Source organism: Drosophila rhopaloa, unplaced genomic scaffold (genome assembly GCF_018152115.1).
Source record: "Drosophila rhopaloa isolate 14029-0021.01 unplaced genomic scaffold, ASM1815211v1 contig_155, whole genome shotgun sequence".
NCBI lineage: Eukaryota > Metazoa > Arthropoda > Insecta > Diptera > Drosophilidae > Drosophila > Drosophila rhopaloa.
Window position 1 is genome coordinate 10,913,160 of NW_025335034.1, and position 27,064 is coordinate 10,940,223.

At 40.6% G+C, this 27,064-nt stretch overlaps 1 protein-coding gene across 2 annotated transcripts; it reads left to right on the plus strand.

Moving 5' to 3' along the window:
- Positions 1–420: 420 nt before the first annotated feature.
- Positions 421–11,784, plus strand: LOC108041524 (homeobox protein slou). Of its 2 annotated transcripts, XM_017119455.1 has the most exons (4): positions 421–1,911; positions 3,769–4,027; positions 8,654–8,934; positions 11,252–11,784. In XM_017119455.1, exons 1-4 carry the CDS (start codon positions 718–720, stop codon positions 11,465–11,467), a joined length of 1,950 nt encoding a protein of 649 aa, XP_016974944.1. In that variant the 5' UTR covers positions 421–717; the 3' UTR covers positions 11,468–11,784. The 2 variants fall into 2 exon arrangements, with proteins under 2 accessions (XP_016974944.1, XP_016974945.1); XM_017119456.1 differs by lacking the exon at positions 8,654–8,934 and having other exon boundaries at positions 11,252–11,332.
- The last annotated feature ends 15,280 nt before the right edge of the window (positions 11,785–27,064 follow it).

Below are 27,064 nucleotides of genomic sequence, written 5' to 3' on the forward strand. Positions count from 1 at the left end.
TGCGCTAAATAATTTGGCAATTACTCACATCCTCGGGAGGCAGAGACTGCCTGGTCTTTGTTCCCGTCGGGTGGCTATTACAGTTGAGTAAAGAACTATGTAAAACAGGATTCTCCAGGACTCGCCTCTCAGCGCCGAGGACGTCGGCTCTTGCTGTTGGTCCTGCCGCTGTGGCTTAGACCTGCAACAGACCATTACATTTGCTAACGAGTGGAAGGCAAATTAAATCATTAGATGCTGGTAAAGATTAGAGCCGCGGCGGGGAGGAGCCGATACACTCAAAGAACCACTCAGCGGTGGGCGTGGAGAATGCAGCACAGAAAGTCACTCAAAGCGAAAACCACCCCACCACCACTACCACCAGAACCACTGCCACCAGCAGCAGCAGCAGCAGCAGCATTTAGCAGTTGACTTGCCACAGGCACACATCTGTTGGATTACCAACTCGCAGCTCGGAAACTGAGAAGGCGGAAACAACCCTCATTACGCTTCTGACTCTTGAGCGCGTGAGTCGTCGCGCGCGGATTACGCCCAGGATAATCGGACGCCGGACGGCAGCAACGTCACAGCAGCAGCGGCCACATCGGATATTGGCAGATCCAGATTTAGTCGATTGGCTGCCCTCAAGGTGACAAGACACGCAACGCGCAGTGAACTCTCAGTGAATTGCCAGTGAACACCCAGTGAATTAAAGACAATATTCCTAAAGACTTAAACATGGTCATGCTGCAATCGCCGGCGCAAAAGGCCAGCGATATTGCATCATCCCAGCCCACCGCAGTCGCCGTCGGTGGCCTGATGAGTCCCAGTTCCAATCCCGACTCCCCCAAGTCGAACTCCTCGCCAAAATTGGCCACTATTGAGCCGGGTTCAGTGGCCGGAGGCGGAACCACTCCGCCAGCGGCCAAGATACCCAAGTTCATCATCAGTGCCAATGGCTCAGCGGTAGCGGCAAAACAGGAGCAGGAGCTGAGATGCTCCCTCGAACGGCTCAAGCAAATGAGCAGCGAGTCGGGCAGCCTGCTGAGCCGTTTGAGCCCCTTGCAGGAGGACTCTGCAGACAAGGACAAGCCCAATATCAACAACAACAGCAGTCTAACAAACCACAATACGAACAGCAATCCACGCCGCTCGCAAACTCCCCCAGCCTCGGGAGGATCTGTGACCTTCTCTTCACCTGCCCAGCAGCGAAAGCTCCTGGAACTGAATGCCGTGCGCCATTTGGCCCGGCCGGAGCCACTGCAGCATCCACATGCGGCATTGCTGCAGCAGCATCCGCACCTGCTGCAGAATCCACAGTTCCTGGCTGCCGCCCAGCAGCACATGCACCACCACCAGCACCACCAACATCATCCGCACCCACATCCGCATCCCCACCAGCATCCCCATCCACATCCGCATCCTGTCTCGGTCTTCCACTTGAGAGCGCCCAGCAGCAGCACCACTGCCCCGCCCTCGCCGGCCACCTCGCCCCTGTCGCCACCCACTTCCCCGGCCATGCAATCCGATCAGCAGTTGAGCCCACCCAACGATCCACCCCAGGATCCGGCACACTCCACACAGCAGCAACAGCAGCAGGACATGGATCTCGAGCGGATGAAGCTAGTAGCTGCGGTGGCAGCTCGCACAACACAAGCTCCCAGTACTTCCGCTTCGGCTTCCGCTTCCCATTCCGTGTCCAACGCCAGCACCTCCGCCTCCAACACCAGCTCCGGCTCGCCCAATGGCCGCGACCTCAGTGACTACGGTTTCCGAATACAGCTCGGCGGTCTGGCGGCAGCAGCGGCTGCGGCGGCGGCCACTTCCCGACAGATTGCGGCCGCCAATTACGCCCGGAGTGACACCAGCGAGGAGCTCAACGTTGACGGAAACGACGAGGACAGCAACGATGGATCGCACAGCACGCCATCGGTAAGGAAAATGAAGGACAATAATCCTCTTGTGGGATAGTAGATATATCTTTATCTATCCGCTATAGCGGAGATTAAACAGTGCTGGGCATAGATAATCTGTCTTGAATTTTTGACTTTCAAAAAGCTTAGTGATTATGCATTTTTTGTATCATAATTAGGGTTGTATTTTCATACAGAATCTTTAATACGTTTATTTTTTTTTAAATATGAATGCGGCATAACGAGTATCAATGAAATATATTTTTATCTTTAAAAGAGACTCAAAAGGCCGAAATTTCTGTATATGTTTTTATACCCGTTACTCGTAGAGTAAAAGGGTATATTGTATTCGTGCAAAAGTATGTAACACGTAGAAGGAAGCGTTTCCGACCCTATAAAGTATATATATTCTTGTTCAGAATCTCTAGCCGAGTCGATCTAGCCATGTCCGTCTGTCCGTCTGTCCGTCTGTCTGTCCGTATGAACGCTGAGATCTCGGAAACTATAAAAGCTAGAAGATTGGCATTTTGCATGTAGATTTTAGGAGTTCCTAAGCAGCGCAAGTTTATTTCAAAATGGTGCCACGCCCCCTCTGACGCCCACAAGCCACAAGCTGTGGCCACAGTTTTAATGCAATTATGAAAATTTTAATTGATATGTATTTGTTTCGTCAATACCTATCGATTGGCCTAATAAAAGTTTGCCACGCCCACTCTAACGCCCAAAAACCCATTAAACGCTTAAGCCTGGCTAGCGCCTACATTTCCGCCTTTCATGGCGCCATCTAACGGATGACTTTGGAACAGCTGGCCAAGGTGCTCAACGGAGTCAACGTTAATTCTCGATAAGGATTTCTATTAAAGGAAATTGCGATGGTTTTCATTTGTCAATACCGAACTATATCCCAAGAACTATGCAAATCAAATCAAGTTAGCCAAATTGGAGGTCTGAGTCAAACAATGGCGTATGTGTGTATGTATGTAAGCATATACATATGTATGTATTTACATTGTACACAGTTGCAATTGCATACTTATATTAAGTTGTTTAGCTGAGTAACGGGTATCTAATAGTCGAGGCACTCGACTATAGCGTTCTCTCTTGTTTTTAAAGGGAATATGAAGAAAAATGTTTAACAAAGGTATTACGCATTCATAAATGATTTTCCCTTCACACCAAACTATTCGGCAGCAACAAAAATCAAATACTTATAATTTTTAATGTTGCGGTATTCCGAACAATGATTGAGTTATCAAACTTCCAGAGTATCCCTTTAGGAGTTAAAAAAAAATGAACTGTTGGATTAACAGATTTGGATGTTGGAATATGTTGGCTATAATCCGTCCTCTATGAAACTATAAAAAAAATTAATTTTTGAAGGCCAAAAAATGTTTTTACTTTACTTCACCAACTCAAACTACAATGCATTTTCAAACTAAAAAAACATCCCATTCTTAAAATGTTCTATTTGTCGGTTAACTTAATTTAGCGGTTAAGCTCCATATTATATTCAACTGAATTGGCTGGAGTCAACGATCATCATTTAACCTACTTGGTTTCGTATCTAATATTATTTCTATTTTGTAATACGTTCCTTCTTTCCTAGTAGAACAAAGTGCTTGTCAAGTTTTATGTTGTCGTCACCGATCTAAGGATCATTTAATAAATATTTTACTTTAATAGCAATATCGAAAATCCTATTTTAAAGCTAAATAATATATGTTTAACTAATAACTGAACTTTTGAATACTTTATTTAAAGGAAATACCCGAATATTTAATATGAATAGTTTGTTTTTCTAAGCAAAGGAAGTTTTTGTAAATTCACTTTAAGATCAATATATGTTAGAAATATATTTATTGATATTACCTTACAGGTCTGTCCAGTAGATCTGACGCGATCCGTGAGTAGTAATCACACTGCGAATCCAAGCTCCGCCTCAACGAGTTCATCCAGTGAGCGAGACGCTGCTACAAAGCGATTGGCATTCTCCGTGGAGAACATCCTCGATCCAAACAAGTTTACAGGCAACAAGTTGCCAACTGGTCCTTTTGGCCATCCAAGGCAATGGAGCTACGAGAGGGACGAGGAAATGCAGGAGCGATTGGACGACGATCAGAGCGAGGATATGTCTGGTGAGTACTACTACTGGGTTCTCAACTCATCCCACCATCTGGGAGCTCTCACACGATTAATCGCATATAGCATTGATGGTAAACTGTCTGATATTATTGAAATCGTTGAAAATTCGTGAGACGCAGATAAACACGCTTCCTAAGCGACTCCTGGCATCACTCCGTGCTCAAATATACAGCCAATAAAAGGGGGAGGCAACGGGTAGAGCACCTGCAATCAGTTTGGCTTCTCTCCCTCACCCACATTCTGTGTTTTTTCTTTTGGACAGGATGACTGTGGGTGGTGGGAGGCCCATGTAATATTTATTCTTGCTTGTATCGTTTTTAGGTATGTTTCGATTTTGAATTTGCTTTTCTGTTTTCCCCTCAAAGCTGGAATATGCCATTTTTAAGGCCCTGGGATTTTTGCGTTGCCTTCTTTCTGGCGCAAGTCACGTAGGAACGAGTGGGCGTGTGCCTGGGTGATGTGTTTATGCTGGCCGTGAAAGCATTTATATTTTGGGTATATTCTATAGCAAACAAATGCGCAAATGCCAAAGCAACCAAAACAGGATCTCCGAATGGCCAAGCTTGCACTGTTCGTTTCTGAAACGCAAACTTGTTTAGACCAAAAAGCTGCACTCATATCCAATAAGGATTTTCAATAGAATTGCTTTTAATTGATTGATTGATGTTTTAATTGGGGAAAAGCCATTGCCATTTGGGAAGCTACGTTTCTCTTTCACTCTCTTTTTCTCTCTCCCAACTGTTTGTCTTGCTGCGGATCAGGTTTCGGTTTTCCAATGATTTTTTCGATGCTTTTTTCCTTTTCGGTGGCTGGCTAAAATTTTGCTGAAAATTAATTGATTTTCATGCTTGGCTTGCTGCAAAGAAATTGCTCAAATAAAAATTTGCAAATTTGATTGAAGTTGTTTCGGGCGGGGGGCATGGTGATTCCATCACTAAGCCTCTGGCCAAAGCTCCAAAAACAGGAAAAAGAAGTAAACGCTCATGGGTTTTATTGGTGATGGAGCTTAAGATTAAGTTCGGTGTGGTTTGTTTGAACGCTACTCATGATCTGATTATGAAAAGAGATAATTGAAAGGGGAAATGCTTTTAAGTTAATAGAAATCAAATTTTATTCCACCATTTTTCATAAAGGGTGAATACACAAAGTGCCCATTTTACCATATTTAGATGATAAAAAAGATTTTTTTTTTTAAAACCAAAATATAGATCTTTTTAATTGAGGAAACTAAAAAAAGGTGATTTTATATATAATCGAATAGTTATAATTATAATGATTAATTTAAATTTGACCGAAATTATCTTCAATAATATTATACAAAAATATTGTTGAAATCAATATGAATAAATTCAGGTATTAAACATTATAATGGTTATCAATTTGTATTCTTTTCTGTTATATAGAGAAGTTTTATTTAACGAAGTTCGTCTGTATTCGATCGGTTTTATTAATCCATTCTGTGTACTCTCTTTGAAGTTCTCGTATTTGTGTTTATTCAGGAATTAATGGTAAATTTAAATTGCCAATAATTAACCTGCTTTAAACTGCTGCACTCACACTATTTTTATGGGCAAATTCGTTAAGCGCTTATGTAGAAAATTATAGACACGGAAAATGCCACTTGCCAGCATGGCCATTCGCATCAACCTCATTATCATTATCAACGAAACATTATCGGCCATTGCTGGTTGCTGGTTGTCGGCTTTGCTGTTTGTGCATTTGTGTTTGTGTTAATAAAACACAATTAACGTCATCAATGGCGGGCAAGGGATGCGAACATAACTGCTAATAAAACCCTCTCAATGGCCCCGCCAACGACTACATGAAACAGAGTTGGGGTGTGGAGTCGAGTGAAATGAAGGCGGCCTGGCCGGGGAATCTGCGCCACGATAATGATGTAGGAAATAATTATGTTGTTGGCAGTTTACAGCAACCCCTAGGCCGGTTATACACACACAAACACTCGTATCGATGGAGAAAGACATATAGACAGACAGCCAAGTGCGAGTGCGAGTGCGTGAGCATCACGCATACGCACTGTTTGCCGGCTGGCATTCAACGATTGTTGGTTGGTGTTGCTGTAGTCATTAATTAGCAAGGTACTTAATTACCGCACATTCATTAGGCGCTTCAATGGCGCTGTCGCACACACACTCAGACGGACAGGCATACACCCCCACTTTATGACCTATTGGGAGGCGGTGTTAATGCCGCCGCTGCCGTCGCTTCGGTTCAGATTAGAGTAATTATGCGGCCCTTTGTCATTGCGACTAATTAGATTTTATGTTTCCAGCACACTCCTTTTCGGCCTTAACTTGACCGCTGCAGCTGGTTAATAATTCATAAATATTTCGCATACACCGAGGCTCGTTGCAATTCTCGAAGGCGCCGTTCATTTCGGTTTAGGCGCAGCAATTTGCATTTCATTTAAATTGCAAAACATAAAACTAACAACACGAACTAGGCACATTTGCAACAATAAAGCGGCATATTGTCTGCATAATCCAGATAGCCATGAAAGCAACTGAAATGCGCCCCAAAAGTCATATGAAAAAACAAGCGATAACCAAGTGTTGGGGGTGGTGAGGGGAAATCCGGGGCTGGCCGACATTTAAATGTGGGCGGAACGGAACGGATGGAGCACAAAAACAGGCGAAACCAACCCCCGAAAACCAAAATGTAAAATGGCTGCGAAAAACTTTTATTCTTTTTCAGCACTCAATTTGGCGCACTCTCTCGTTCGCTCTCCCCAGTTCGTTTGTATGGGTGAGCGGTCTCGGGGTAGTCCTGTCTGTCTGTGGGTGTGTGTAAAGACGAGCTCCATTTCGCCTCCTTTCAGTTGCCGTAAAGTCAAGTTAGGCGACAATATCCAGAGCCCGAGAGCTCGGCTCGTTTTTCGAGTATATCCGACCATCAGCAACTCATTTATTATTTTATGAAAATGGCAAAATGAGACGACAAATGCTCCCAGGGGTCGAATTGGCCAGGCGGATGCGATTACAATGATTGCCCCAGCACAAAGTATTTCAAATTTATAAGCCATTTCGGGCGGTCTCTGAGTGTGTGGGCTAAATTATGCGTCAGTCTGTGGTAATTAACACTCGGATTCCATAATTAAGTTTAAATTTTATGTTGTTATCTCAGCTACCCTCTGCCTCTCTTCCCCTTTAAAAATTCTACTGATCATGTGAGACTATCTCTGTCCCTTTCCGCCGTCATTTCATCAAAATTGCTTATGAAGTGCTTTCCCTATAATTATAATTAACAGCAGCCATTTTATTAATGGGAGACGCCAGACAGATATGACTTGTGGAATGATTTGAGCTTTAATGGGGATTTTGTTTTTTTTAGTGGTACTCTTCAGTTTGAATTTTAACGATAGATCTTGATATTAAAGGGAAATACATGTCAGATTACTCTACGCAAATATGCATAATCCTAACAGTTTAATTAAACGTTACTCACAGTCAGCTTAAATATTGATCTTGGTCCGACGGGTTTTGCTCTTTGCCCCTAATGCCAGACATTACGCATACGCCATGTTACAGTTGAATGGTCCGCGCAATTAGGCGTCCGCTCTCGTCCTGCAAAATTGTGGTTCCAGCGTTTATTAGCCAGCGCCAGGCTTTTCCACCTCTCTCCCTGACCATCTCAACAGCTCTTTGAACTTTTTGCGTTTGTTTGACACCGCATTAAGCGTCAGTCTGCCGATTCCTCCCCGTCGGTTTTCGGGGGCTGGTAATTCAATTGACTCAAACCAATTGTGGTCAGGGCCAGTCGTCGACCTAGCTTGATTCGGTTACATATTGATGGGCCTGCGGGTATCTAATGTGTCATTAATGCATATCAAAGTGCCTGCAAACACTCCACACCCGATTACCAGCGATAATGGCAGTGCCCACTCTGCGGCCATCGCAAAATTCGTTAAATATTAAATGAAGCGTTCACGTTAATTTTCGGTTTAATTGCCGGCCTGTCTGTGGTGCACTTTTAGGCGCACTTACCGCTCACCACAGTCCTTTTCTATTACATGCAAACACGGCCAATCATGTTGGCCAATTACCAGGACCAACGCGAGCATCCTTGACGGAGGGTTGGCACTTTTGGCGACCCTTTTTCGCCTGGCTGAATCGATTTCGCAGCTTTGAAAGGGGTTCACCGCAAAATTGCTTTTCGGTGGCTGAGAAAATTGTTAACAAGCAAAGTTTTTAACGGCTTACATTATTTAAATCGCAGTATTTGGATAACGTCTGCATAATATGAGAGAGAGTGGCAAAAGTATGTAGTCGAAACTTTAAACTGATGTTTCGGTGAAAAGGCACACCCCCAGTTAGAGTTGTCCAGTAGGCGAGCAGCCTTGATTGAATTTTGATTGTCGAATCATGACAATCAACGGAGCCAGACACTCCGTCCTTCTCTGGCTCACTTGGCGAGTTCCGGCGCTCACATGTGCGCCGAAAAATTCCAATTAAGCCAACAATGTTGCGGTGGCCGAGGTGATTGATTTCCATTTGCAATCCCCAGGACAGTGATATTTGCTGTGATGGATGGCCCGAGCCTGTTGACTCAAACAGGACATGCTGAATTTATCAACTCATATCCTCGCTTTTTCTCTGCAGCCCAGGACTTGAACGACATGGATCAGGATGACATGTGCGACGACGGCAGTGATATCGACGATCCCAGTAGCGAGACGGACTCGAAGAAGGGAGGCAGTCGCAACGGGGATGGAAAATCCGGCGGTGGTGGAGGCGGCGGTGGTTCAAAGCCCCGCAGAGCCCGCACCGCCTTCACCTACGAGCAGCTAGTTTCTCTGGAGAACAAGTTCAAGACAACCCGATATCTTAGCGTCTGTGAGCGGCTCAACTTGGCCCTTAGCTTAAGTCTGACGGAGACACAGGTGCGAAATGTTTTTAAAATACAGATTTAAAGGTCATGTCTGTACCTTTAGTTGTAAAACAAAAGTATTTCCTACCATACGGCCAACATCCAAATTATTTTAGGATCATACAATTTTTTTGAAACTGACAATCAAATGCTGATTTTTATTTTCATTAATAACAAGAAAAAAAAACTAACTTCGGGCGTAGCCGAAGTTGATATACCCTTGCAGAATATTCTGTAAATTATATTCTCCAAAACTACTCATATGATGCATTCTTAATACTCATAAAAATCCCAACTTCCTAACTTTAAAAACACCAAAGTTATGGCATTTCCAATCGTTCAGTTATATGGCAGCTATAGGATATAGTCGGCCGATCCTTATGAAATTTGGTAGGTCGGTTTGATTGGCCAAATAAAACCCATAGAAAATCCCAACTTCTTAACATAAAAAACACCAAAGTTATGGCATTTCCGATCAATCAGTTATATGGCGGCTATAGGATATAGTCGCCCGATCCGGCTCGTTCCGACTTATATACTACCTGCAATAGAAAGACAACTTTTGGGAAAGTTTCAAGCAGATAGCTTAAAAACTGAGGGACTAGTTTGCGTAGAAACGGACGGGCAGACGGACGGACAGACGGACATTGCTATATCGACTCCCCTATTGATCCTGGTCAAGAATATATATACTTTATAGGGTCGGAAATGTCTCCTTCACTGGGTTGCAAACTTTTGACTGAAATTATAATACCCTCTGCAAGGGTATAAAAAGGACTCGAGACTAGAAAAAAATTGCCAAATTGCCAATTCAAAAAAAAAAACCCATAGAAACTCCCATGTCCGCCTGTCCGTCTGTCCGTCTGTCCGTCAGTTTCAATACCTTTTGCGAGCTCAGTTTAAAAGCTAGCGATCTGAAACTTTCACAATCATCCTAAAACATGTGTACGCAAATCAAGTTTTAAAACCGCCCCGATCGGATGTCTTTATCCTATAGCTCCCATAAGACCAATCGGATAAACCTTGCAAGAATGGAAGATATTTCGCGCAGTGTAAAAGCTATGGACAAAAATCGTTCCAAATCTTTTTTTTATGCTTACCTTGAACAGGGTAAAAGCGCGTGGCGATCGGACGTCTATATCCTACAGCTCATATAGGAACAATAGGGTGGAATCGGTTAAGTTTTAATGATTTTTAGGATATTTTGCGCAGTATATAAGCTATTGACATGAATCTCTTCAAATCGTATTTTTTTATGCATATTTTAATAAGGGTAAAAGCACTTGCCGATCGAACGTCTATATACCTATAGCTTCCGTAGGAAAATTTGTTAAGTGCTGCGAAAAAATCTTTTCTATTTTTATACCCTTGCAGAGGGTATTATAATTTTGGTCAAAAGTGTGCAACGCAGTGAAGGAGACATCTCCGACCCTATAAAGTATATATATTCTTGATCAGGATCACCTCCTGAGTTGATATAGCCATGTCCGTCTGTCCATCTGTCTGTCCGTCTGTCTGTTTCTACGTAAACTAGTCTCTCAGTTTTAAAGATATCGAACTGAAACTTGCACACACCCTTCATTCCTTTGCACGCAGTATATATGTCGGAACGGGATCGGCTGACTATATCCTATAGCTGCCATATAACTGATTGATCGGAAATGCCATAACTTTGGTGTTTGTAAAGTTCGGAACCTGGGATTTTCTATGGGTTTTATTTTTGGCCAATCAATCCGACCTATCAAATTTCATAAGGATCGGCCGACTATATCCTATTGCTGCCATATAACTGAATGATTGGAAATGCCATAACTTTGGTGTTTTTAAAGTTAGGAAGTTGGGACTTTTTATGAGTATTAAGAATACATCATATGAATAATTTTGAAGAATATAATTTACAGAATATTCTGCAAGGGTATATCAACTTCGGCTCCGTCCGAAGTTAGCTTTCCTTTCTTGTTTAATTTTACTTAGTTTTAAATACAGTTATAACCCAAATTAATAAAACGACAACGTGCAAAAGTTTTTTAAAGCCCTAAGATATATTCTGCAATTTCTATAAAAATCAGCTGTTAAATTGCATAAATTCGTTTGCATATTAAATTAGATGAATACTTGATGAGTATATACTAACGCATATTTATAAGAGTAGTAGTATTGTAAGATCCTTGCTGTTGTTTTAAAGTATATTGGCCAAATATTTTTTAAATTCTATGGCTGTAATCTTGCTGATTATCGATTTTCCCTCGTGCACGTTTTCAAAAGTCAAGTCTTAATGTCAACCGGAATGAAATACAATTTTTTCATAACACTTCCTTTCCAATTTGCAGGTTAAAATCTGGTTCCAGAACCGTCGTACCAAGTGGAAGAAGCAGAACCCCGGGATGGACGTGAACTCCCCCACCATTCCCCCGCCCGGCGGCGGTTCCTTTGGACCGGGGGCGTATGCCAGCGGACTTCTCTACTCGCACGCGGTGCCCTATCCGCCCTACGGACCCTACTTCCACCCCCTGGGCGCCCACCACCTCAGCCACTCGCACTCATAAAATTGCAAGATGCAACAGCGATTGTTGCAACTGTTCGAAAAGCGAGGCAGGTCGGAAGTGGTCGGAACAGGACCTGCGGCCGGAAGTGGACCAATGGCTCCCAAGGATAAACTGTAAATGTCAAGCTGCTTTAAGTGTGTGTTTAGTATTCGGTCCGAGATTTCCTTTGTTATTTTCCTCGATTACGTGCTGTATATAGTTCTTGTATAAATATGCTACGCTAGTGCTTAGAACCCCGAATGCCATATCTAGAATTAAATTATACAATTACTTGTAGCGTTTAAGTGGCAAGCAAAATCAAAAAGAGCAAACCAAAAATTGCATATATGTCAAGTGAAAAATAAACATTTTAAAAACTACCCAGAGCGGATTTTTACTCGTATATCGGAACGAATTTGGGGTGGCGAGGCCAATAAGCAATGTATCGTCAGAAATGGCAGGACAACAATGCTAAGTCAAGTGTAAAATTTTAAATTTGCTTCTCATTCGCCATCAGGGGCTCAAGCACTCACACCCGGCCACTCAATTATGAGGCAAACGGATGTGAATACGAAATTCTTAATCCGCTTTGGGTGACACAATGCTCCTGGCGGCCGTCGGCTGGCTGCCGACCATATCTTTCTGTTCCCGTGAAGTCGGGCGGCGAGAGGTTGTCAAAACAGTGACAAGCAAATGAATAAATTCACGCGCTCACACCTCCGGCTCATTGATATTATAATCGCCTCAGCGAGTGTGTGAGAGGGCCAAGATGCGTATAATTGAAACAGAAATCGAGAAATCCATGCATGACCGCCCATTGGGCCCGATGCGGATTGACTGCGTCTGCCGTTGACAGCGGTGACCAAAAGTAAGCAAGCGAGTGGGTCCGGGAAAATCCCATTATATCTATTACGCCAGGACCCACTCTGTTTTTTGTGCGGGTGCAAACCGAATTATTTCTCTTTTTTTGAAACCGGATTTCTTTTATTTTCACTTTAATAATTTATTAACAATTTTTTACATTTGTTTAAAGCTTTGCTTAAGTACTTTGCAATTAGTCGCACAAATCCTGTTTGCACCACACAGCCACACATGCATGTATATGTAGGGAAGCACGCTCGTGTGGTGGTGTGCGTTAATTTCTGTAAATGTAAGTCGCTAAATTATTCAACTGCAGACATGTGAGCAAATTCAAACAGCAGAGTAACGAGCGAGTGAGAGCTTGTTTAATTTGCATAAAATTAAATGCTAATTTTAGTAGCACACACTTCGCCACGAAAAGTTTTGACGCAGGAGACAAAAGAAGAGATTAAAACGGGACCCGATTTGAAATGGTTATGTAAATTCTCTTGATTTTTCTAAAATTAGATTATAAAGGTTATTCTTGAAAATAATTTATCCAAAAAGTTATTTTCTTGTAAGATCAAGATCAGGTAGTATATAAGTCAAAACGAGCCAGATCGGGCGACTATATCATAGACATGGCTAGATCGACTCTCCTGGTGATGCTGATCAAGAATATATATTCTTTACGGGGTCAGAAATGTCTCCTTCACTGCGTTGCAAGTTTTGACTGAAATTATAATACCCTCTGCAAGGGTATAAAAAAAAGATTACTATGTTGTTTTAAATTTTTTTTATCGAATAACGGTTTTAATAAAATTAAAATCGGACACCTATATCATACAGCTCACATCAGAAAATAGAAATATTAAAATAAATAAAAATGAAAACAACTTTATTTTGTTGTTTTTCTATTTATCAAATTATTCCTTTCAGATATAGTAATTATTTACTATATCAGAATTACGCTTTTAGTTTTGTCAAAATCGGACAGCAATATCATATATGTACCTGCCATAGAAACGATGGCAAAATGCAGCGCAAAATCGACATAGCTTCATTGTTTTTAGTAATATAGGCATAGAAATCGAAATATAGTCGATTTGTTACAACTGCAAGGGTAATATAGGCAAGGAAATCGTAGTGTAGTCGTTTTGCAATAATTGCAAGGGTATATAAACTTTGGCTTGCCGAAGTTTGCTTCCTTTCGCGCTACTCATGGGTATCCCTAGCATCTGCATGTTTAATTCTGTAGCATTGTAGACGTCGAGAACTCGGTGTTAATACAAACAGATAGATATGTCTAAAACAACTCGGCTGATAGCATTAAACAAGAGTAAATATACATTGTAGAGTCGGAATCGTGTTTTACAATAAAGTAGTGGTAATAACTAACCTAACTAAGAACCTCATATATGTTACGTCTTCAAAGCGAGTAGCTTAAGAGCAGTTATTGGGTTCTGTTTTCAGCTTACCGTTCGTACTTAAAATAGTCTGGTTTATATTTCTAGTGATTATGAATAGTTTTGTGCAAGAATGATTGAAGCTGTTGAACATTTATATATTTTTAGTTTAAATTTAAACATATAACAGACGATCAGTGTTGAAGAATGCATTTATAATTTAGCTCTTTTAAAATAAGAATTTTTGTAATTGGCAACGCCGACAGAAGAGGCGACCACTTGCGAAATAAAGTGTCTATGTGAACGACGTACAAATCTGAGACGCGCATTTTAAATTTGGTCTTTCGATCGGATATTAATAATACAACTTCAGGTAAACCCTCAACATGGTCTTTCGATCGGATATTAATAATACAACTTTAGGTAAACCCTCAACATGGTCCTTCGATGTCAACTGAACAGCAAATGGATTGAAAAATAGTTTTCGCAACCTCAGTTTTCGCTTCCTCATAACTTCACATACACGCTCACATAGACGACGACTTGAGTTGTGTGTGTGTATTCGCGAAAGCTTGCAATATATCGTAATATTGTGAAATTCGGAATCTACGACGCAATAAATGATTTCTCTACGATCTCTGTGAGGTGAAAACAAGACGCAGACAGCAATCATGGCACCAACAGGACATAAAAAGAAATCGCAAGGAAATCAACAACAAAAAACTTCAAACACAAAACAAATTAAAGCGGATAGACCTGACGACACACCGCGACCCGATCTTTCGACCACAAGGGACACAATTCTAGAAAATCGCAACCAAACACTGGTTGCATCTACACCGGCGATTATAAACGCAGTGAATGAATCCGTACATCCGCATGGAAACCGCATACACTTCGGAGGAAGTCAATCCTCCCGCAGTTCAGCCAAGGTGCAACGACTTCAGGTACAGCTTGAGTACTCTAAGAAACAACAGGAGCTACGTGATCAACTGGCAAAACAGGAACAAGAGCGAGCACGGCTACAATTTCAACAGGAACAATTGGATCTCGAGCAGCAATTATATTTGGCCCAATTGGGATCCGATGCAGGCAGCCAAATAGATGACAATAATCTGGACAATCTGGAACAATATGACAACGACAACAAAGATTTCCGTACGCGTGAGTGGGTCAATGGAGCTCAACGTAAGCTTAAGTTTCAAAACGATACTATGTCTGAAAACAAATTATCTAACCATAACGATATCGAAACATTCATGGCCAGGCAGACGATCAAACAAGATCTTCCATCGTTTTCAGGGGACCCATTAGAGTGGCCCATATTCTATGCAGAGTTTGAAAATAGTACTAAAATTTGTAATTTCAATGACTATGAAAACTTAAGTAGACTCAGAAAAGCTTTAGGAGGACGTGCCAAAGAATGTGTTCAGGCACTTTTAATTTTACCAGAAAATGTCGAAACCATTATTGAAATCCTTAAAGAGCGTTTTGGAGACCAATGTTACATAATAAGATTGCTCCTTGACAAAATCAAACAGTTCCCAGTTATTAGAGACGACAAATACGACAAACTTTTTGCATTCTATGACATAATCACCAATCTGGTTCACACTTTGCTGAATATCGGTGATATAGATCAAATACGAAACCCTTTAATTTTCGATGAGATTTTAGACAAGCTTCCCATGCATCAACGTATTGCCTTCGTAAAATACTATCAAAAGTTAAAAGAAAAAAATTGACCCAAAAATAATCATTTTTCATTCGTGGCTAGGTGAGACTATCAAAGCTGCCACCACTTTAGGATTTGGCCACATTATCAGCAAGTCTAGAGACACCACTTTGACGGTTTCGGGTATTCGGGATGGCACAGGCAAAGCTCAGGTGAAAGGTTTTTGCAATTTTTGCAAACTGACTGATCACTACGTGAATACTTGCACTAAATTTAAAGATTTAAATGTTGACAAACGCTGGGAGCATGTAACTCAAAATAACCTGTGTATTTCGTGCCTTGGTAAAAACCATTTACTTAAAGACTGCAATCGTAAAAGGCAATGTAACAGAAATAATTGTAGTTACAGTCATAATAGTCTTCTACATAAAGACAAATCTCAAAACATACAATCAGGCAAGTCTGAGGGTAGTGAACAGACAGTCTCAAGTAACACAGAAAAGAATTGCAACGTTAACTGGAATACAAACAAAGTTTTGTTAAAAGTGGTACATGTCACTCTTATGGGACCACAAAATACGATTGAAACATATGCTCTTCTTGATGAAGCATCCACCATTTCCTTAGTTGATGAAAAGTTAGCTAACGATTTAGGTCTTGACGGTCCAACAAAGCCTTTGAAAATGCAATGGACTAACAATGAAACATATGAACAAGATAACTCTAAAGTAGTCAGCGTACGCATCAAAGGCAGTGGTTCTAATACTAAGACACACACGATGAGAAGGGTAAGGACTGTTTCTAGTCTCAATTTGCCGCTGCAAACCTTAAACATAGACGACATGACAGACAACTTTCAGTTTTTAAAGAACTTTACCCATTGCTCTTACGATCGGGCACATCCTAGAATTCTAATAGGACAAGACAACTGGTCTCTTATTGTATCACGCAAGTTGAAGTACGAATCCTTTGACGGTCCGGTTGCTAGCAGCACATGGTTAGGTTGGGTCGTGCATGGTTTAACACAACCTGAAAGACAGTCGAACGAGACAAATCATACACTACATGTAACCAACCATTTTACAGAAACTGACGATTTGGATGAGCTTCATAACCTAGTAAAGTCTTACTGGTCAATCGAAAACGAACTCTCAACTCAAAAAGACTTTCCAATGTCTGTAGACGACAAAAGATGCATAAGTATTGTTGACAATACTTTAAAGCGAGTAGGTGACAGGTTTGAGTGCGGACTTTTCTGGAAAAAAGATAACCTACAGCTTCCTGAAAGCTATAATAACGCTATGTCTAGGTTACTATCATGCGAACGTAAAATTGACAAGAATCCCGACTAAGGACAAAAATATTCCGAAGTAATGGAATCTTATATTTCAAAAGGGTATTTAAAAAAGCTAAGCTCGACAGAAGCTAACATTAAAACACCACTGACTTACTATCTTCCGCATTTTGGTGTACAAAACATCAACAAACCAGGAAAACTGCGAATAGTGTTTGATGCCGCTTCTAAAAGCCACAACTATTGCTTGAATGATTTTTTACTACCTGGACCTGACCTCTATAATCAATTATCTGACGTTCTTATGAACTTCAGAGAAAAGAAAATAGTTTTCGTAGGAGACATTAAAGAAATGTTTCTGCAAATCCAAGTACTAGACATGCTCAAAGAATTCTATGGAGAGGGGATAGAAGACAGGGCCCTCCGGACGTTTATGAAATCCAAGTTATCTTTTTCGGAGCCAAATGCAGTCCGAGTATAGCTCAACAAGTAAGAAATTACAACGCGAATGATTTCCAACAGAAGTATCCCAAGGCCTGTCAAGACATTATAACCAAGCATTATATGGACGATTACTTAGGCGGAGCAGATGACATTGACAGTGCTGTTCAACTGATCAAAGACATTTCATTTGTACATCAAAAAGGTGGCTTCAAAATGTGTAATTGGATATCAAATTCAGCAGAGGTTCTGAATCAAATAAATACTGTCAATGGTCAAAATAATGCTCAGGCTTCTCATAAAATCAAAACACTTACAGAAGAACGTGTGCTAGGGCTAATGTGGAATTACGAAACCGACACATTCGCCTATAATCTTCAATTTACAAAAGCACATCATGAAATAATTAATATGTCCAGGCGACCCACCAAGCGAGAGATTCTAAAGATTACAATGTCGATTTTTGATCCATTGGGTTTTCTCTCAAATATTCTCATAACTAACAAAATACTTTTGCAAGCTATATGGGATAGCGGTATTGGCTGGGACGACCAAATCATTGACGAACATTTTGCGATTTGGAAAACACTCTGCGATTCTTTTCGAAAAATCCGAAACTTTGCAATTCCCAGACTTATGACAACATTGCCAAACACAGAATGCGACATTCAGTTGCACATATTTACTGACGCATCAAAATTTGCATATGCAGCATGCGCTTACATTCGATTTGAAAAAAATGAGACAATCGATTGCATGTTGATAACAGCGAAGTCACGAGTCGCTCCTCTTAAGCCTATGTCGATCCCAAGATTGGAATTACAGGGTGCTTTATTAGGTGCAAGAATGAGCAAAGCACTACTAGAAACATTAAATTTGAAAATAAATAAAATATATTTGTGGACTGACTCTCAAATTATTTTGTACTGGCTAAGGTCTAGCAGTAAGAGATTTAAAACCTTCGTATCCCAGCGGTTAGGTGAAATTCAAGAACTAACCAACGTTCGTGATTGGAGATATGTTCCGTCAAAAATCAATCCCGCTGATGAAGCCACAAGGGTCGCAAAGGTAGATTTGGAAAAGAACAATTCGTGGATAAAAGGCCCAGAATTCTTGTATACCAATATTAACAAGAGAGAACGCTATAGTCGGGTGCCCCGACTATCAGATACCCGTTACTCAGGTAAAGGGAGTGCGAGGGAGATGGAGATAGAAACTTTGATCACGCATAACTTTTTAATGAATGGTCCGACTTGAAAAAGTTCTTCTACATTTCGATAGGTATTGATAAACACAATAAAACTGCATTTTTACTTTTCCGAAATATTTAAATTTTAAAATCGTATATAAGCGATTGTGGGCGTTAAAGGGGGCGTGGCACCTTTTTGAAACAAACTTGCGCTGCGTAGGAACTCCTAGAATCTGCATGCAAAATGCCAATCTTCTAGCTTTTATAGTTTCCGAGATCTCAGCGTTCATACGGACAGACAGACGGACAGACAGACGGACAGACGGACAGACGGACAGACGGACAGACAGACGGACAGACGGACATGGCTATATCGACTCGGCTAGTGACCCTGATCAAGAATATATATACTTTATAGGGTCGGAAACGCTTCCTTCTAGCTGTTACATACTTTTGCACGAATACAATATACCCTTTTACTCTACGAGTAACGGGTATAAAAAGTGGCCAACAAGTCAAATAACCTTTGAAGATGACGACACAAACGAATACGTAAATGTAATATCTGAAGCAAAACGTACATTTGTTTTACCTGATGTAAGTAGATTCTCCAGTTGGACAAGGTTTTTACGAACAACCGCTTGGCTACTTCGATTTGTGAAAAATCTCAGGAGCAACAAAGAACTTCGCCTTTATGGCGAACTTACAGCTAATGAGTTAGTTGATGCCGAAAATATAATTCACAGAAAAATTCAATCGGATTCCTTTCAAGCTGAAATTCAAAGTCTACAAAAAGGAGAGTCAATAGGGAACTCAAGTCGCTTAAAAGCTTTACCATTATATTTTACAACCGACGGACTACTCAGATTAAAAGGGAGATTGGACAATTTGAATGACGTGGACTATAACATGAACGCAAAGAATCCGATACTTCTTAGTAACGACCATCCAATCACTGCGCTGCTGATCTTTTTTTACCATAAACAAAATTGTCATATTTTTACTGAGACGGTAATTTCTAATCTTAGAATGAAATATTGGATAATTAGATGTAGAAATACGGTGAAGAAAATAATTCGTGAGTGTCAATTTTGTAAGAATAGACGTGCTAAGCTACAGACAGCTCTAATGGGACAGCTTCCTAAATGCAGAATTGAACCAACAGAAAGAGCTTTCCTAAAAGTTGGAATAGATTACTTCGGTCCCATCGAGGTATTGGTAAACAGAAGTCATGTAAAAAGGTATGGTGTAATTTTTACTTGTATGACCACTCGTGCAGTTCATTTAGAAATAGCAGAGGACTTGTCTTGTAATGCATTTATGCATGTGTTTCGTCAGTTTGGTTGCCGTCGTGGCTTTCCAATAGAATTATACTCAGACAATGGGACCAATTTTAAACGAGCAAGTAAGGATCTTAAGATAATAATTGACAATTGGTCAAATGACGAAATGACAGAGTTCTTGGCACAAAAAAATTGCACATGGTCGTTTAATCCCCCGTTGTCGCCTCATATGGGAGGAGCCTGGGAGAGATTAATTCAATCTATTAAAAAATATTTATGTTTTTTACTTAAAGAACGGTTCCCAAAAGAGTACACACTTAAAACTTTGTTTTGCGAAATTGAATTCATGATGAACAGTCGTCCACTCTTGTTTGTGTCAACTGATTTACCAGATGAAGAGCCTTTTACGCCAAATAATATATTAATTGGTCCAAATTTTCGAGAATCTTTCCATTCTGATGTGTCGGATGGAGACCTAAAATTGTTAAATATGTGGAAGGCTTCTCAGAGACTGGCTGATATTTTTTGGGTCAAGTGGAGAAAAGAATACAGGCAATATATTCTGTATAGCCGTAAATGGGTTAAAAAATTTGATAATTTAAAGGAAGGAGATATTGTGCTGGTTATGGATGCAGATTTACCAAGAAACGTTTGGCCAAAAGGTATTATTGTAAAAACCTATCCTGCCAAAGATAACACTGTTCGAATTGTAGACGTTAAGATAAAAGGAAACATCTACAAGAGACCCATTGTTAAGTTAATTAAATTAGATGTTAAGAAAACAATGTAAGAGCTTAAGTATTGCCAACTTAATTATAATGCAATACTTGGGAGGAGAATGTTGAACATTTATATATTTTTAGTTTAAATTTAAACATATAACAGACGATCAGTGTTGAAGAATGCATTTATAATTTAGCTCTTTTAAAATAAGAATTTTTGTAAAAACCGAATTGGCAACGCCGACAGAAGAGGCGACCACTTGCGAAATAAAGTGTCTATGTGAACGACGTACAAATCTGAGACGCGCATTTTAAATTTGGTCTTTCGATCGGATATTAATAATACAACTTCAGGTAAACCCTCAACAGAAGCAAAGTAAAATTTAAATTTAAGGGATAGCAACGACTTTCGAAATTTAGTTAGACTTGGTAACAGGATTTGAAATGTATACATTTAGGGGTGTAAATTAGGCCGGGCAAAAACGCCTTGCAAATCAGTGAAACGATAAATTAACGTGGCGTTAAACTACCCTTAACGAGGGCCAACGCCTTGACGGAAATCCAAGACAATTGCTTTTCAATCCGGCGTATTACAGCCACCGGAAGGAAGTTGTGCTTGAAACATCCAGTGTCACTCTCAGAAGATTTTCCGCAGAATCAAAACGCGACACTCACAATTAAGTCGTATTCCCTGCCCGCTCATTTTCCATTAATCCGAGCTGAGTTGTCGTGAATTTGAATTCGATTTCGAGCAGTGTTTTGTGGGCCAAGTTGCGTTGAGTTTGGTTCACGCTTTTTAGGAAGACTTTCTTATGCGCCTGAATTGCTCCAGATTATGCATACATCACATCCTCGTCCTGGGAAGTGAGTATGTGCCGGGTTGCGTTGGTGTGAGCAGCATTAAATCTGCACCATTGACTTCTCCCCAGCGAAAAACCATCCCTTTACGTGTTGGGTGCTAGTAAATTGTATGCGAATATTAAGTTTGTCTTCTTTATCGGCGCGGCTTTATCGAAACTTATTGTGTTTGTTTAATTGAATTCGGATAGCTGCGACAATTTCACGTCTGAGTGCGCTCCAAAAAATCTGCTGGAACGGAGATAAATAAGAATCCGAAGAATTACTCATCCGCCAAGTTGGCTATCTAATTGGGAGTAATAGATAAAGTTGCGACTTAGCTTAGATCAATTAGTTCGCTATTTGCTGGCGCATCCATCTGCTTTGCTGTCGCAATTAAAATTTAATAAGTTTACCACGCCCTCAAATACTCCATATGTATACATATGCGTACTCATATAAATTATGGCCTTAAGTTGACATAAACAAGCTCCCAAGAGTCCTTTTGCCAAAGTTATATGACAGATTTGCGCAGAACGTTTTGATGAAGAGTCTAGGGAGTATGGGTTGGGCTGGTCCAAGGACGAAGGGCCGGAAACGCTAAAGTGTCGCCAGGGAGCGAACGGCTGGGTGGTTGGGCGGTTGGCAGGCACATGTGCCTTGAGTTGCACTCGCCACGGGGTGGGTTCCGCTGGGTCCTTTGTTGTTGTCAGCCGAATCACATTTTGATGATTGTCAATGTGACTTTAATGCCATTTTTCAACTTCAAGGCCCCCGTTCCTTCTCGGGGCACGTGCAAAAGGGCTGTCCCAAAGACACTGATCGTAATGCTGACATCTGTGGATTAAATTGCAATTTGTGCTCATGTAAAATTGAAGCCGTGCGCTCTAACTGTAAGTGTAACGCTCTTTCTAGCATTGTTTGCGCTAACTTAACTGGTTCGGTTTGTGCTCTCCGTTTTCCCGGGCTATTAATATTTGAAATTGCGCATGGGCAATAAAATGTTAATGTCTGTGATAGAAATAATATTTGATGTTATTACGGTCGATTAAGAAAGAGAGATAGAAGCGTAATGATATCCCAAACAAACGTGTTCGGCTTTGCAAACAAAACAAGAGAGAACGCTATAGTCGGGTGCCCCGACTATCAGATACCCGTTACTCAGGTAAAGGGAGTGCGAGGGAGATGGAGATAGAAACTTTGATCACGCATAACTTTTTAACGAATGGTCCGATTTGAAAAATTTCTTCTACATTTCGATAGGTATTGATAAACACAATAAAACTGCATTTTTACTTTTCCGAAATATTTAAATTTTTAAAATCGTATATAAGCGATTGTGGGCGTTAAAGGGGGCGTGGCACCATTTTGAAACAAACTTGCGCTGCGTAGGAACTTCTAAAATCTACATGCAAAATGCCAATCTTCTAGCTTTTATAGTTTCCGAGATCTCAGCGTTCATACGGACAGACAGACAGACAGACAGACAGACGGACAGACAGACGGACAGACGGACAGACGGACAGACGGACATGGCTATATCAACTCAGGAGGTGATCCTGATCAAGAATATATATACTTTATAGGGTCGGAAACGCTTCCTTCTAGCTGTTACATACTTTTGCACGAATACAATATACCCTTTTACTCTACGAGTAACGGGTATAAATAGTATGACAAACACTGTCTTTGGGGTTTCGTAAATACCAGAACTATTTCACACTTATAGTCATAAAATGGTAAAACTATATTTTAAATTTAACTTTATAAACGCTTAACAAATTAAAGCTGTTTGTCTGTAGTAAAAATACCTAAATTTTTATGAACAAATAATTGAAAATAAAACCATACCTATATTTCGATATGATCTTTGCCATGCAGTTTATTGTCTCTCCGTCAATATTTATTTGATTTTAAATTAATAAGGTATTTAAAAGTGCCATTCATACATATGCATTTATGCAACACCCTTTATTAAATACAGAAAATAATTTGAAAATTAAAGTGAGTGTGAGCTGATGCAGAATTGTTGACAGACATTGGACCTTTACAAGAAACCGCATTGATGGAAAACGTTGATGTTTCGGTATAATTATACCCGTTACTCGTAGAGTAAAAGGGTATATTGTATTCGTGCAAAAGTATGTAACAGCTAGAAGGAAGCGTTTCCGACCCTATAAAGTATATATATTCTTGATAAGGGTCACTAGCCGAGTCGATATAGCCATGTCCGTCTGTCCGTCTGTCTGTCCGTCTGTCCGTCTGTCTGTCCGTATGAACGCTGAGATCTCGGAAACTATAAAAGCTAGAAGATTGGCATTTTGCATGCAGATTCTAGGAGTTCCTACGCAGCGCAAGTTTGTTTCAAAAAGGTGCCACGCCCCCTTTAACGCCCACAATCGCTTATATACAATTTTAAAAATTTAAATATTTCGGAAAAGTAAAAATGCAGTTTTATTGTGTTTATCAATACCTTTCGAAATGTAGAAGAAATTTTTCAAATCGGACCATTCGTTAAAAAGTTATGCGTGATCAAAGTTTCTATCTCCATCTCCCTCGCACTCCCTTTACCTGAGTAACGGGTATCTGATAGTCGGGGCACTCGACTATAGCGTTCTCTCTTGTTTTTAATTCAACCCCTTATAATTTTCTATTATTGGTCTCCATGTCCAGTCGATTTAGACAGACCCAAACGATTTATTCAGAATTTATAATCCCATACTTTCTTAAGGACCGAAAACCGATTCCCACATTTCCGGCGTCCGATTGAGTGGGCAACTGCTTATCATTTAAGCATCGCACGCGCCGCCAATTCATCATCATCCCGATCAGGCTCACCTGTCACACGGGATTGGGACGTTCCACTCTGAAAGCCATAGCAAATCCAGCGAAATTGAACGTTATCCCGGCTCGTCTGCCCGAATAATTCGCAGTTAATTTCCCGGCAAGCGTGGCGAAATGAGGCACAAGGCCCGGCAACTTGGTACGCAACTCTGGGCCTTTTCACCGATTTTATTTGGTGAGAAAACATTTACGCACTAATTTTTGGGCATTGACTGGCCCACCGGTCCTCCTCCTTCCTCTTTCTCTCCCTTTCCCATTAGCCCTGCGACCAAAACCAGTTGCATGCCAATTGGTTTGCAATTTGCCGCGCTTAGCAGGGGGCGGAGAATGAATGGTGGCCTGGGTGAGTGGGTGGGAGCGGCCTTGGCGGGGCCGCAAATAGCGCACGCGTAGCTGTCCGGCGCGTGGCTCAATTACGCGGTTAAATGCATTCAAATTGAGTTGTTTATACTGCGGGCGTGTGCTCGGTCAACTACGGATCGCTCAACTCTATAGATTCAGCATTGCCCAGTTGGCTTTTTCTAGCCAAAGTTGAGTTTTCAGAATTTTGATTTTTTTAAAAAAATAATATTAAATGTAATTCTTACGTATTACTTTTGGAAAGAGTATTGTCCAAAGAATTATTTTGAAATGCATTCATTTCAAATTTACCAATAATTAACTTGGTTTTTAAAGAAAAGTTTTATTTTGACTATAAGTTCCTTTAATTCTTATCAATAAAGTGTTAATAAATTGATTACAAAAATATTTAAAATATTTTTTATATTGTATTAAAAATATACAGGATTAGCTATTTTTGATAATCTTAAATTGGCAACACTGGAGCTGTTGCTGCTGGTGTTGCATACTTATGTGGACGTCTGGCAAATCAGTTCCAGTTACAGTTGTTGCCAATGTTGGAGCCAGCAAAATGCCACGCGGCCGGAAAGCATTGTTCACGGGTTTTGGGCAAGTGCCACCCTTTAACCCATCTTTGTCAGCGGGAAACATAAAACTATCAGCATTCCGAGTGGCCAAAAGTTGCCACCGAGCCCGTTGATTATTTATGTCATTGCTACCCTTTAGACGGGCTTTCTTGCGAAAGCCGCTTAAGTGTGATATTACAGGCAAAAGCAAACAAAGCCGGGACATAATTAAAGGAGCTGCCGGCAACTTTCGGGCAAAGAGTAAGCGATGTTTATTAAGAACTTGAAGAAAAAAAACACTGAGGGAAAGTAGGATATCTTTTTGAAATGTTTTACCTATTAGAATTGTTTTTACGTTCAGGATGTTAGGCTATAGAAATAGTTTTACAATAAGTGGAGTCCGAATATGAGAGCTTCAATTAAAGAATATGGTAATGAAAATCCTAAATGGTTGCATTTTTAACATTTAAATAAGTGAAAACTATTGAAAACAATTGTATACAAAAATTTTTTTTTTTAAATATACAGACTTAAATCACACCTGCTTTAAAGCTGTACTGAAATGTTGCTCAGGTTTTAATTTCAAGAATAAATTTTGGGCTGTGCACTGAAATATAAAAAGATATAACGTCTTGGGCAGGCAGCAAACTACAGCAATTATAATACGCGAATTGCGGCGTAACTAAGCAGCCACAAAGGACCAGAAAGTATCTTTTGATGTTGCGTTTACAAGGATTAAATTATTTACATTTACTCTGAACAAGTGTCCTTGCCGCATTGACTTTCTAGCAGGTCCTGAGCCCCATCAGGCTGCGCAGTCTTCCATCAATTCATTTAATTTACTCGTTATATCCGACTGACTAAGACCATAGAACTCAATTACATGGCCAGCTCACAGATTGCTGGTAATACACCTTTTCTGCCAAGTCGGTTTCATTTGTTGCGCTAGATTTTTCTCAATCACATACGGGTCGGAGCGACTCCCGGGGGATTCGAAAAGGGAAACTATTCCAGACACATCTGCGGTGGCTCCGGATCCCAAATAAACTTGGCTAACAAAGAGGACATTTGCAAATGGCTTCGGTTTTCTGCCTTGCCGGCCGTAATGAGCAGATTTGTTTTAATAAGAAAGGACTGCAAACTAAGCGCCGTGTCTGGCCTCACTTGGCAGTTTTAAAATGAGCAGCCCGACCGGCAACTAATTGTGAGCAGGATCAGGATTCCGTGCCCCACCCCCTTTTTGCCGCGGGCGGTAAGCTTAACAAATCGCTAGTCCGCAAAATTAATGAATCCCATCAGGGGATGCTGTTAATGTGCTCGTTAAAGTTTTCCGCTGGCAGGAAGTGAGCATAAAGATGCGACACCTGCAAAATACTCGCATCTGGTCGTTATGACAATGCAGCGCATCAATTGGATGTGCCGAAATTGCCAAATAATTATTGCAGCCTCTGCCTGTGGACGGCTCTGCTGAATCAGCTTTTTCCCGGCCAAAATTTACAAAACAAAATTCTTGTCTATTTTTCAACTTATTTTACTCCGGATGTAATTAAAATAATTTACAGCGAAGATAGGGTTTCTAGTTTAAGAAAATTAGGCCAAAAAACTTAAGGCAGGCTTGCACCTTGTTGGCGCCCAAAACCTGATTTTTTTCTGGAATTTATTTCTTGGAAAGTATGGTAGGTGTGGGAATAAAATTTTAGCCAGTTGTAGGGTACAGTTTATTGAAGCTACACAATTTTTTTGAGTGCGATCCAAGCGAAGGGGGGAGGTGGAGTACCCAACAATGACGGCATGTCCGCGAAAAACTCGTCCTCATTGCGGATTTTTTGGAACTTTAAGAAATAATCTGAAACGCAAAAAACGAATATATTCTTAATCTGTACACTTGCTCGCATGGCTTGAACTAGAATAATTGAAAAAACATAAAAACTGCCAAAATTATGAGCTTTTGAAAAAAAAATCAGTTTTTTCCTCATTTTTTCGTTACTCATTAATTTTTTAAATAAACAATTTTTAATATTTTCAAAAGATCCTAGTCTATGCCATGCACATACTTCTGAGGAACATGTATAAAAAATTTGATGACGATTGCTCAATTTTTGCGGCTTGTACGACTTCCGCCAACTCGGAAAACATGGTTTCGAGAAAAACGCGTTTGAAAATTTGCACTATAATGGCAACG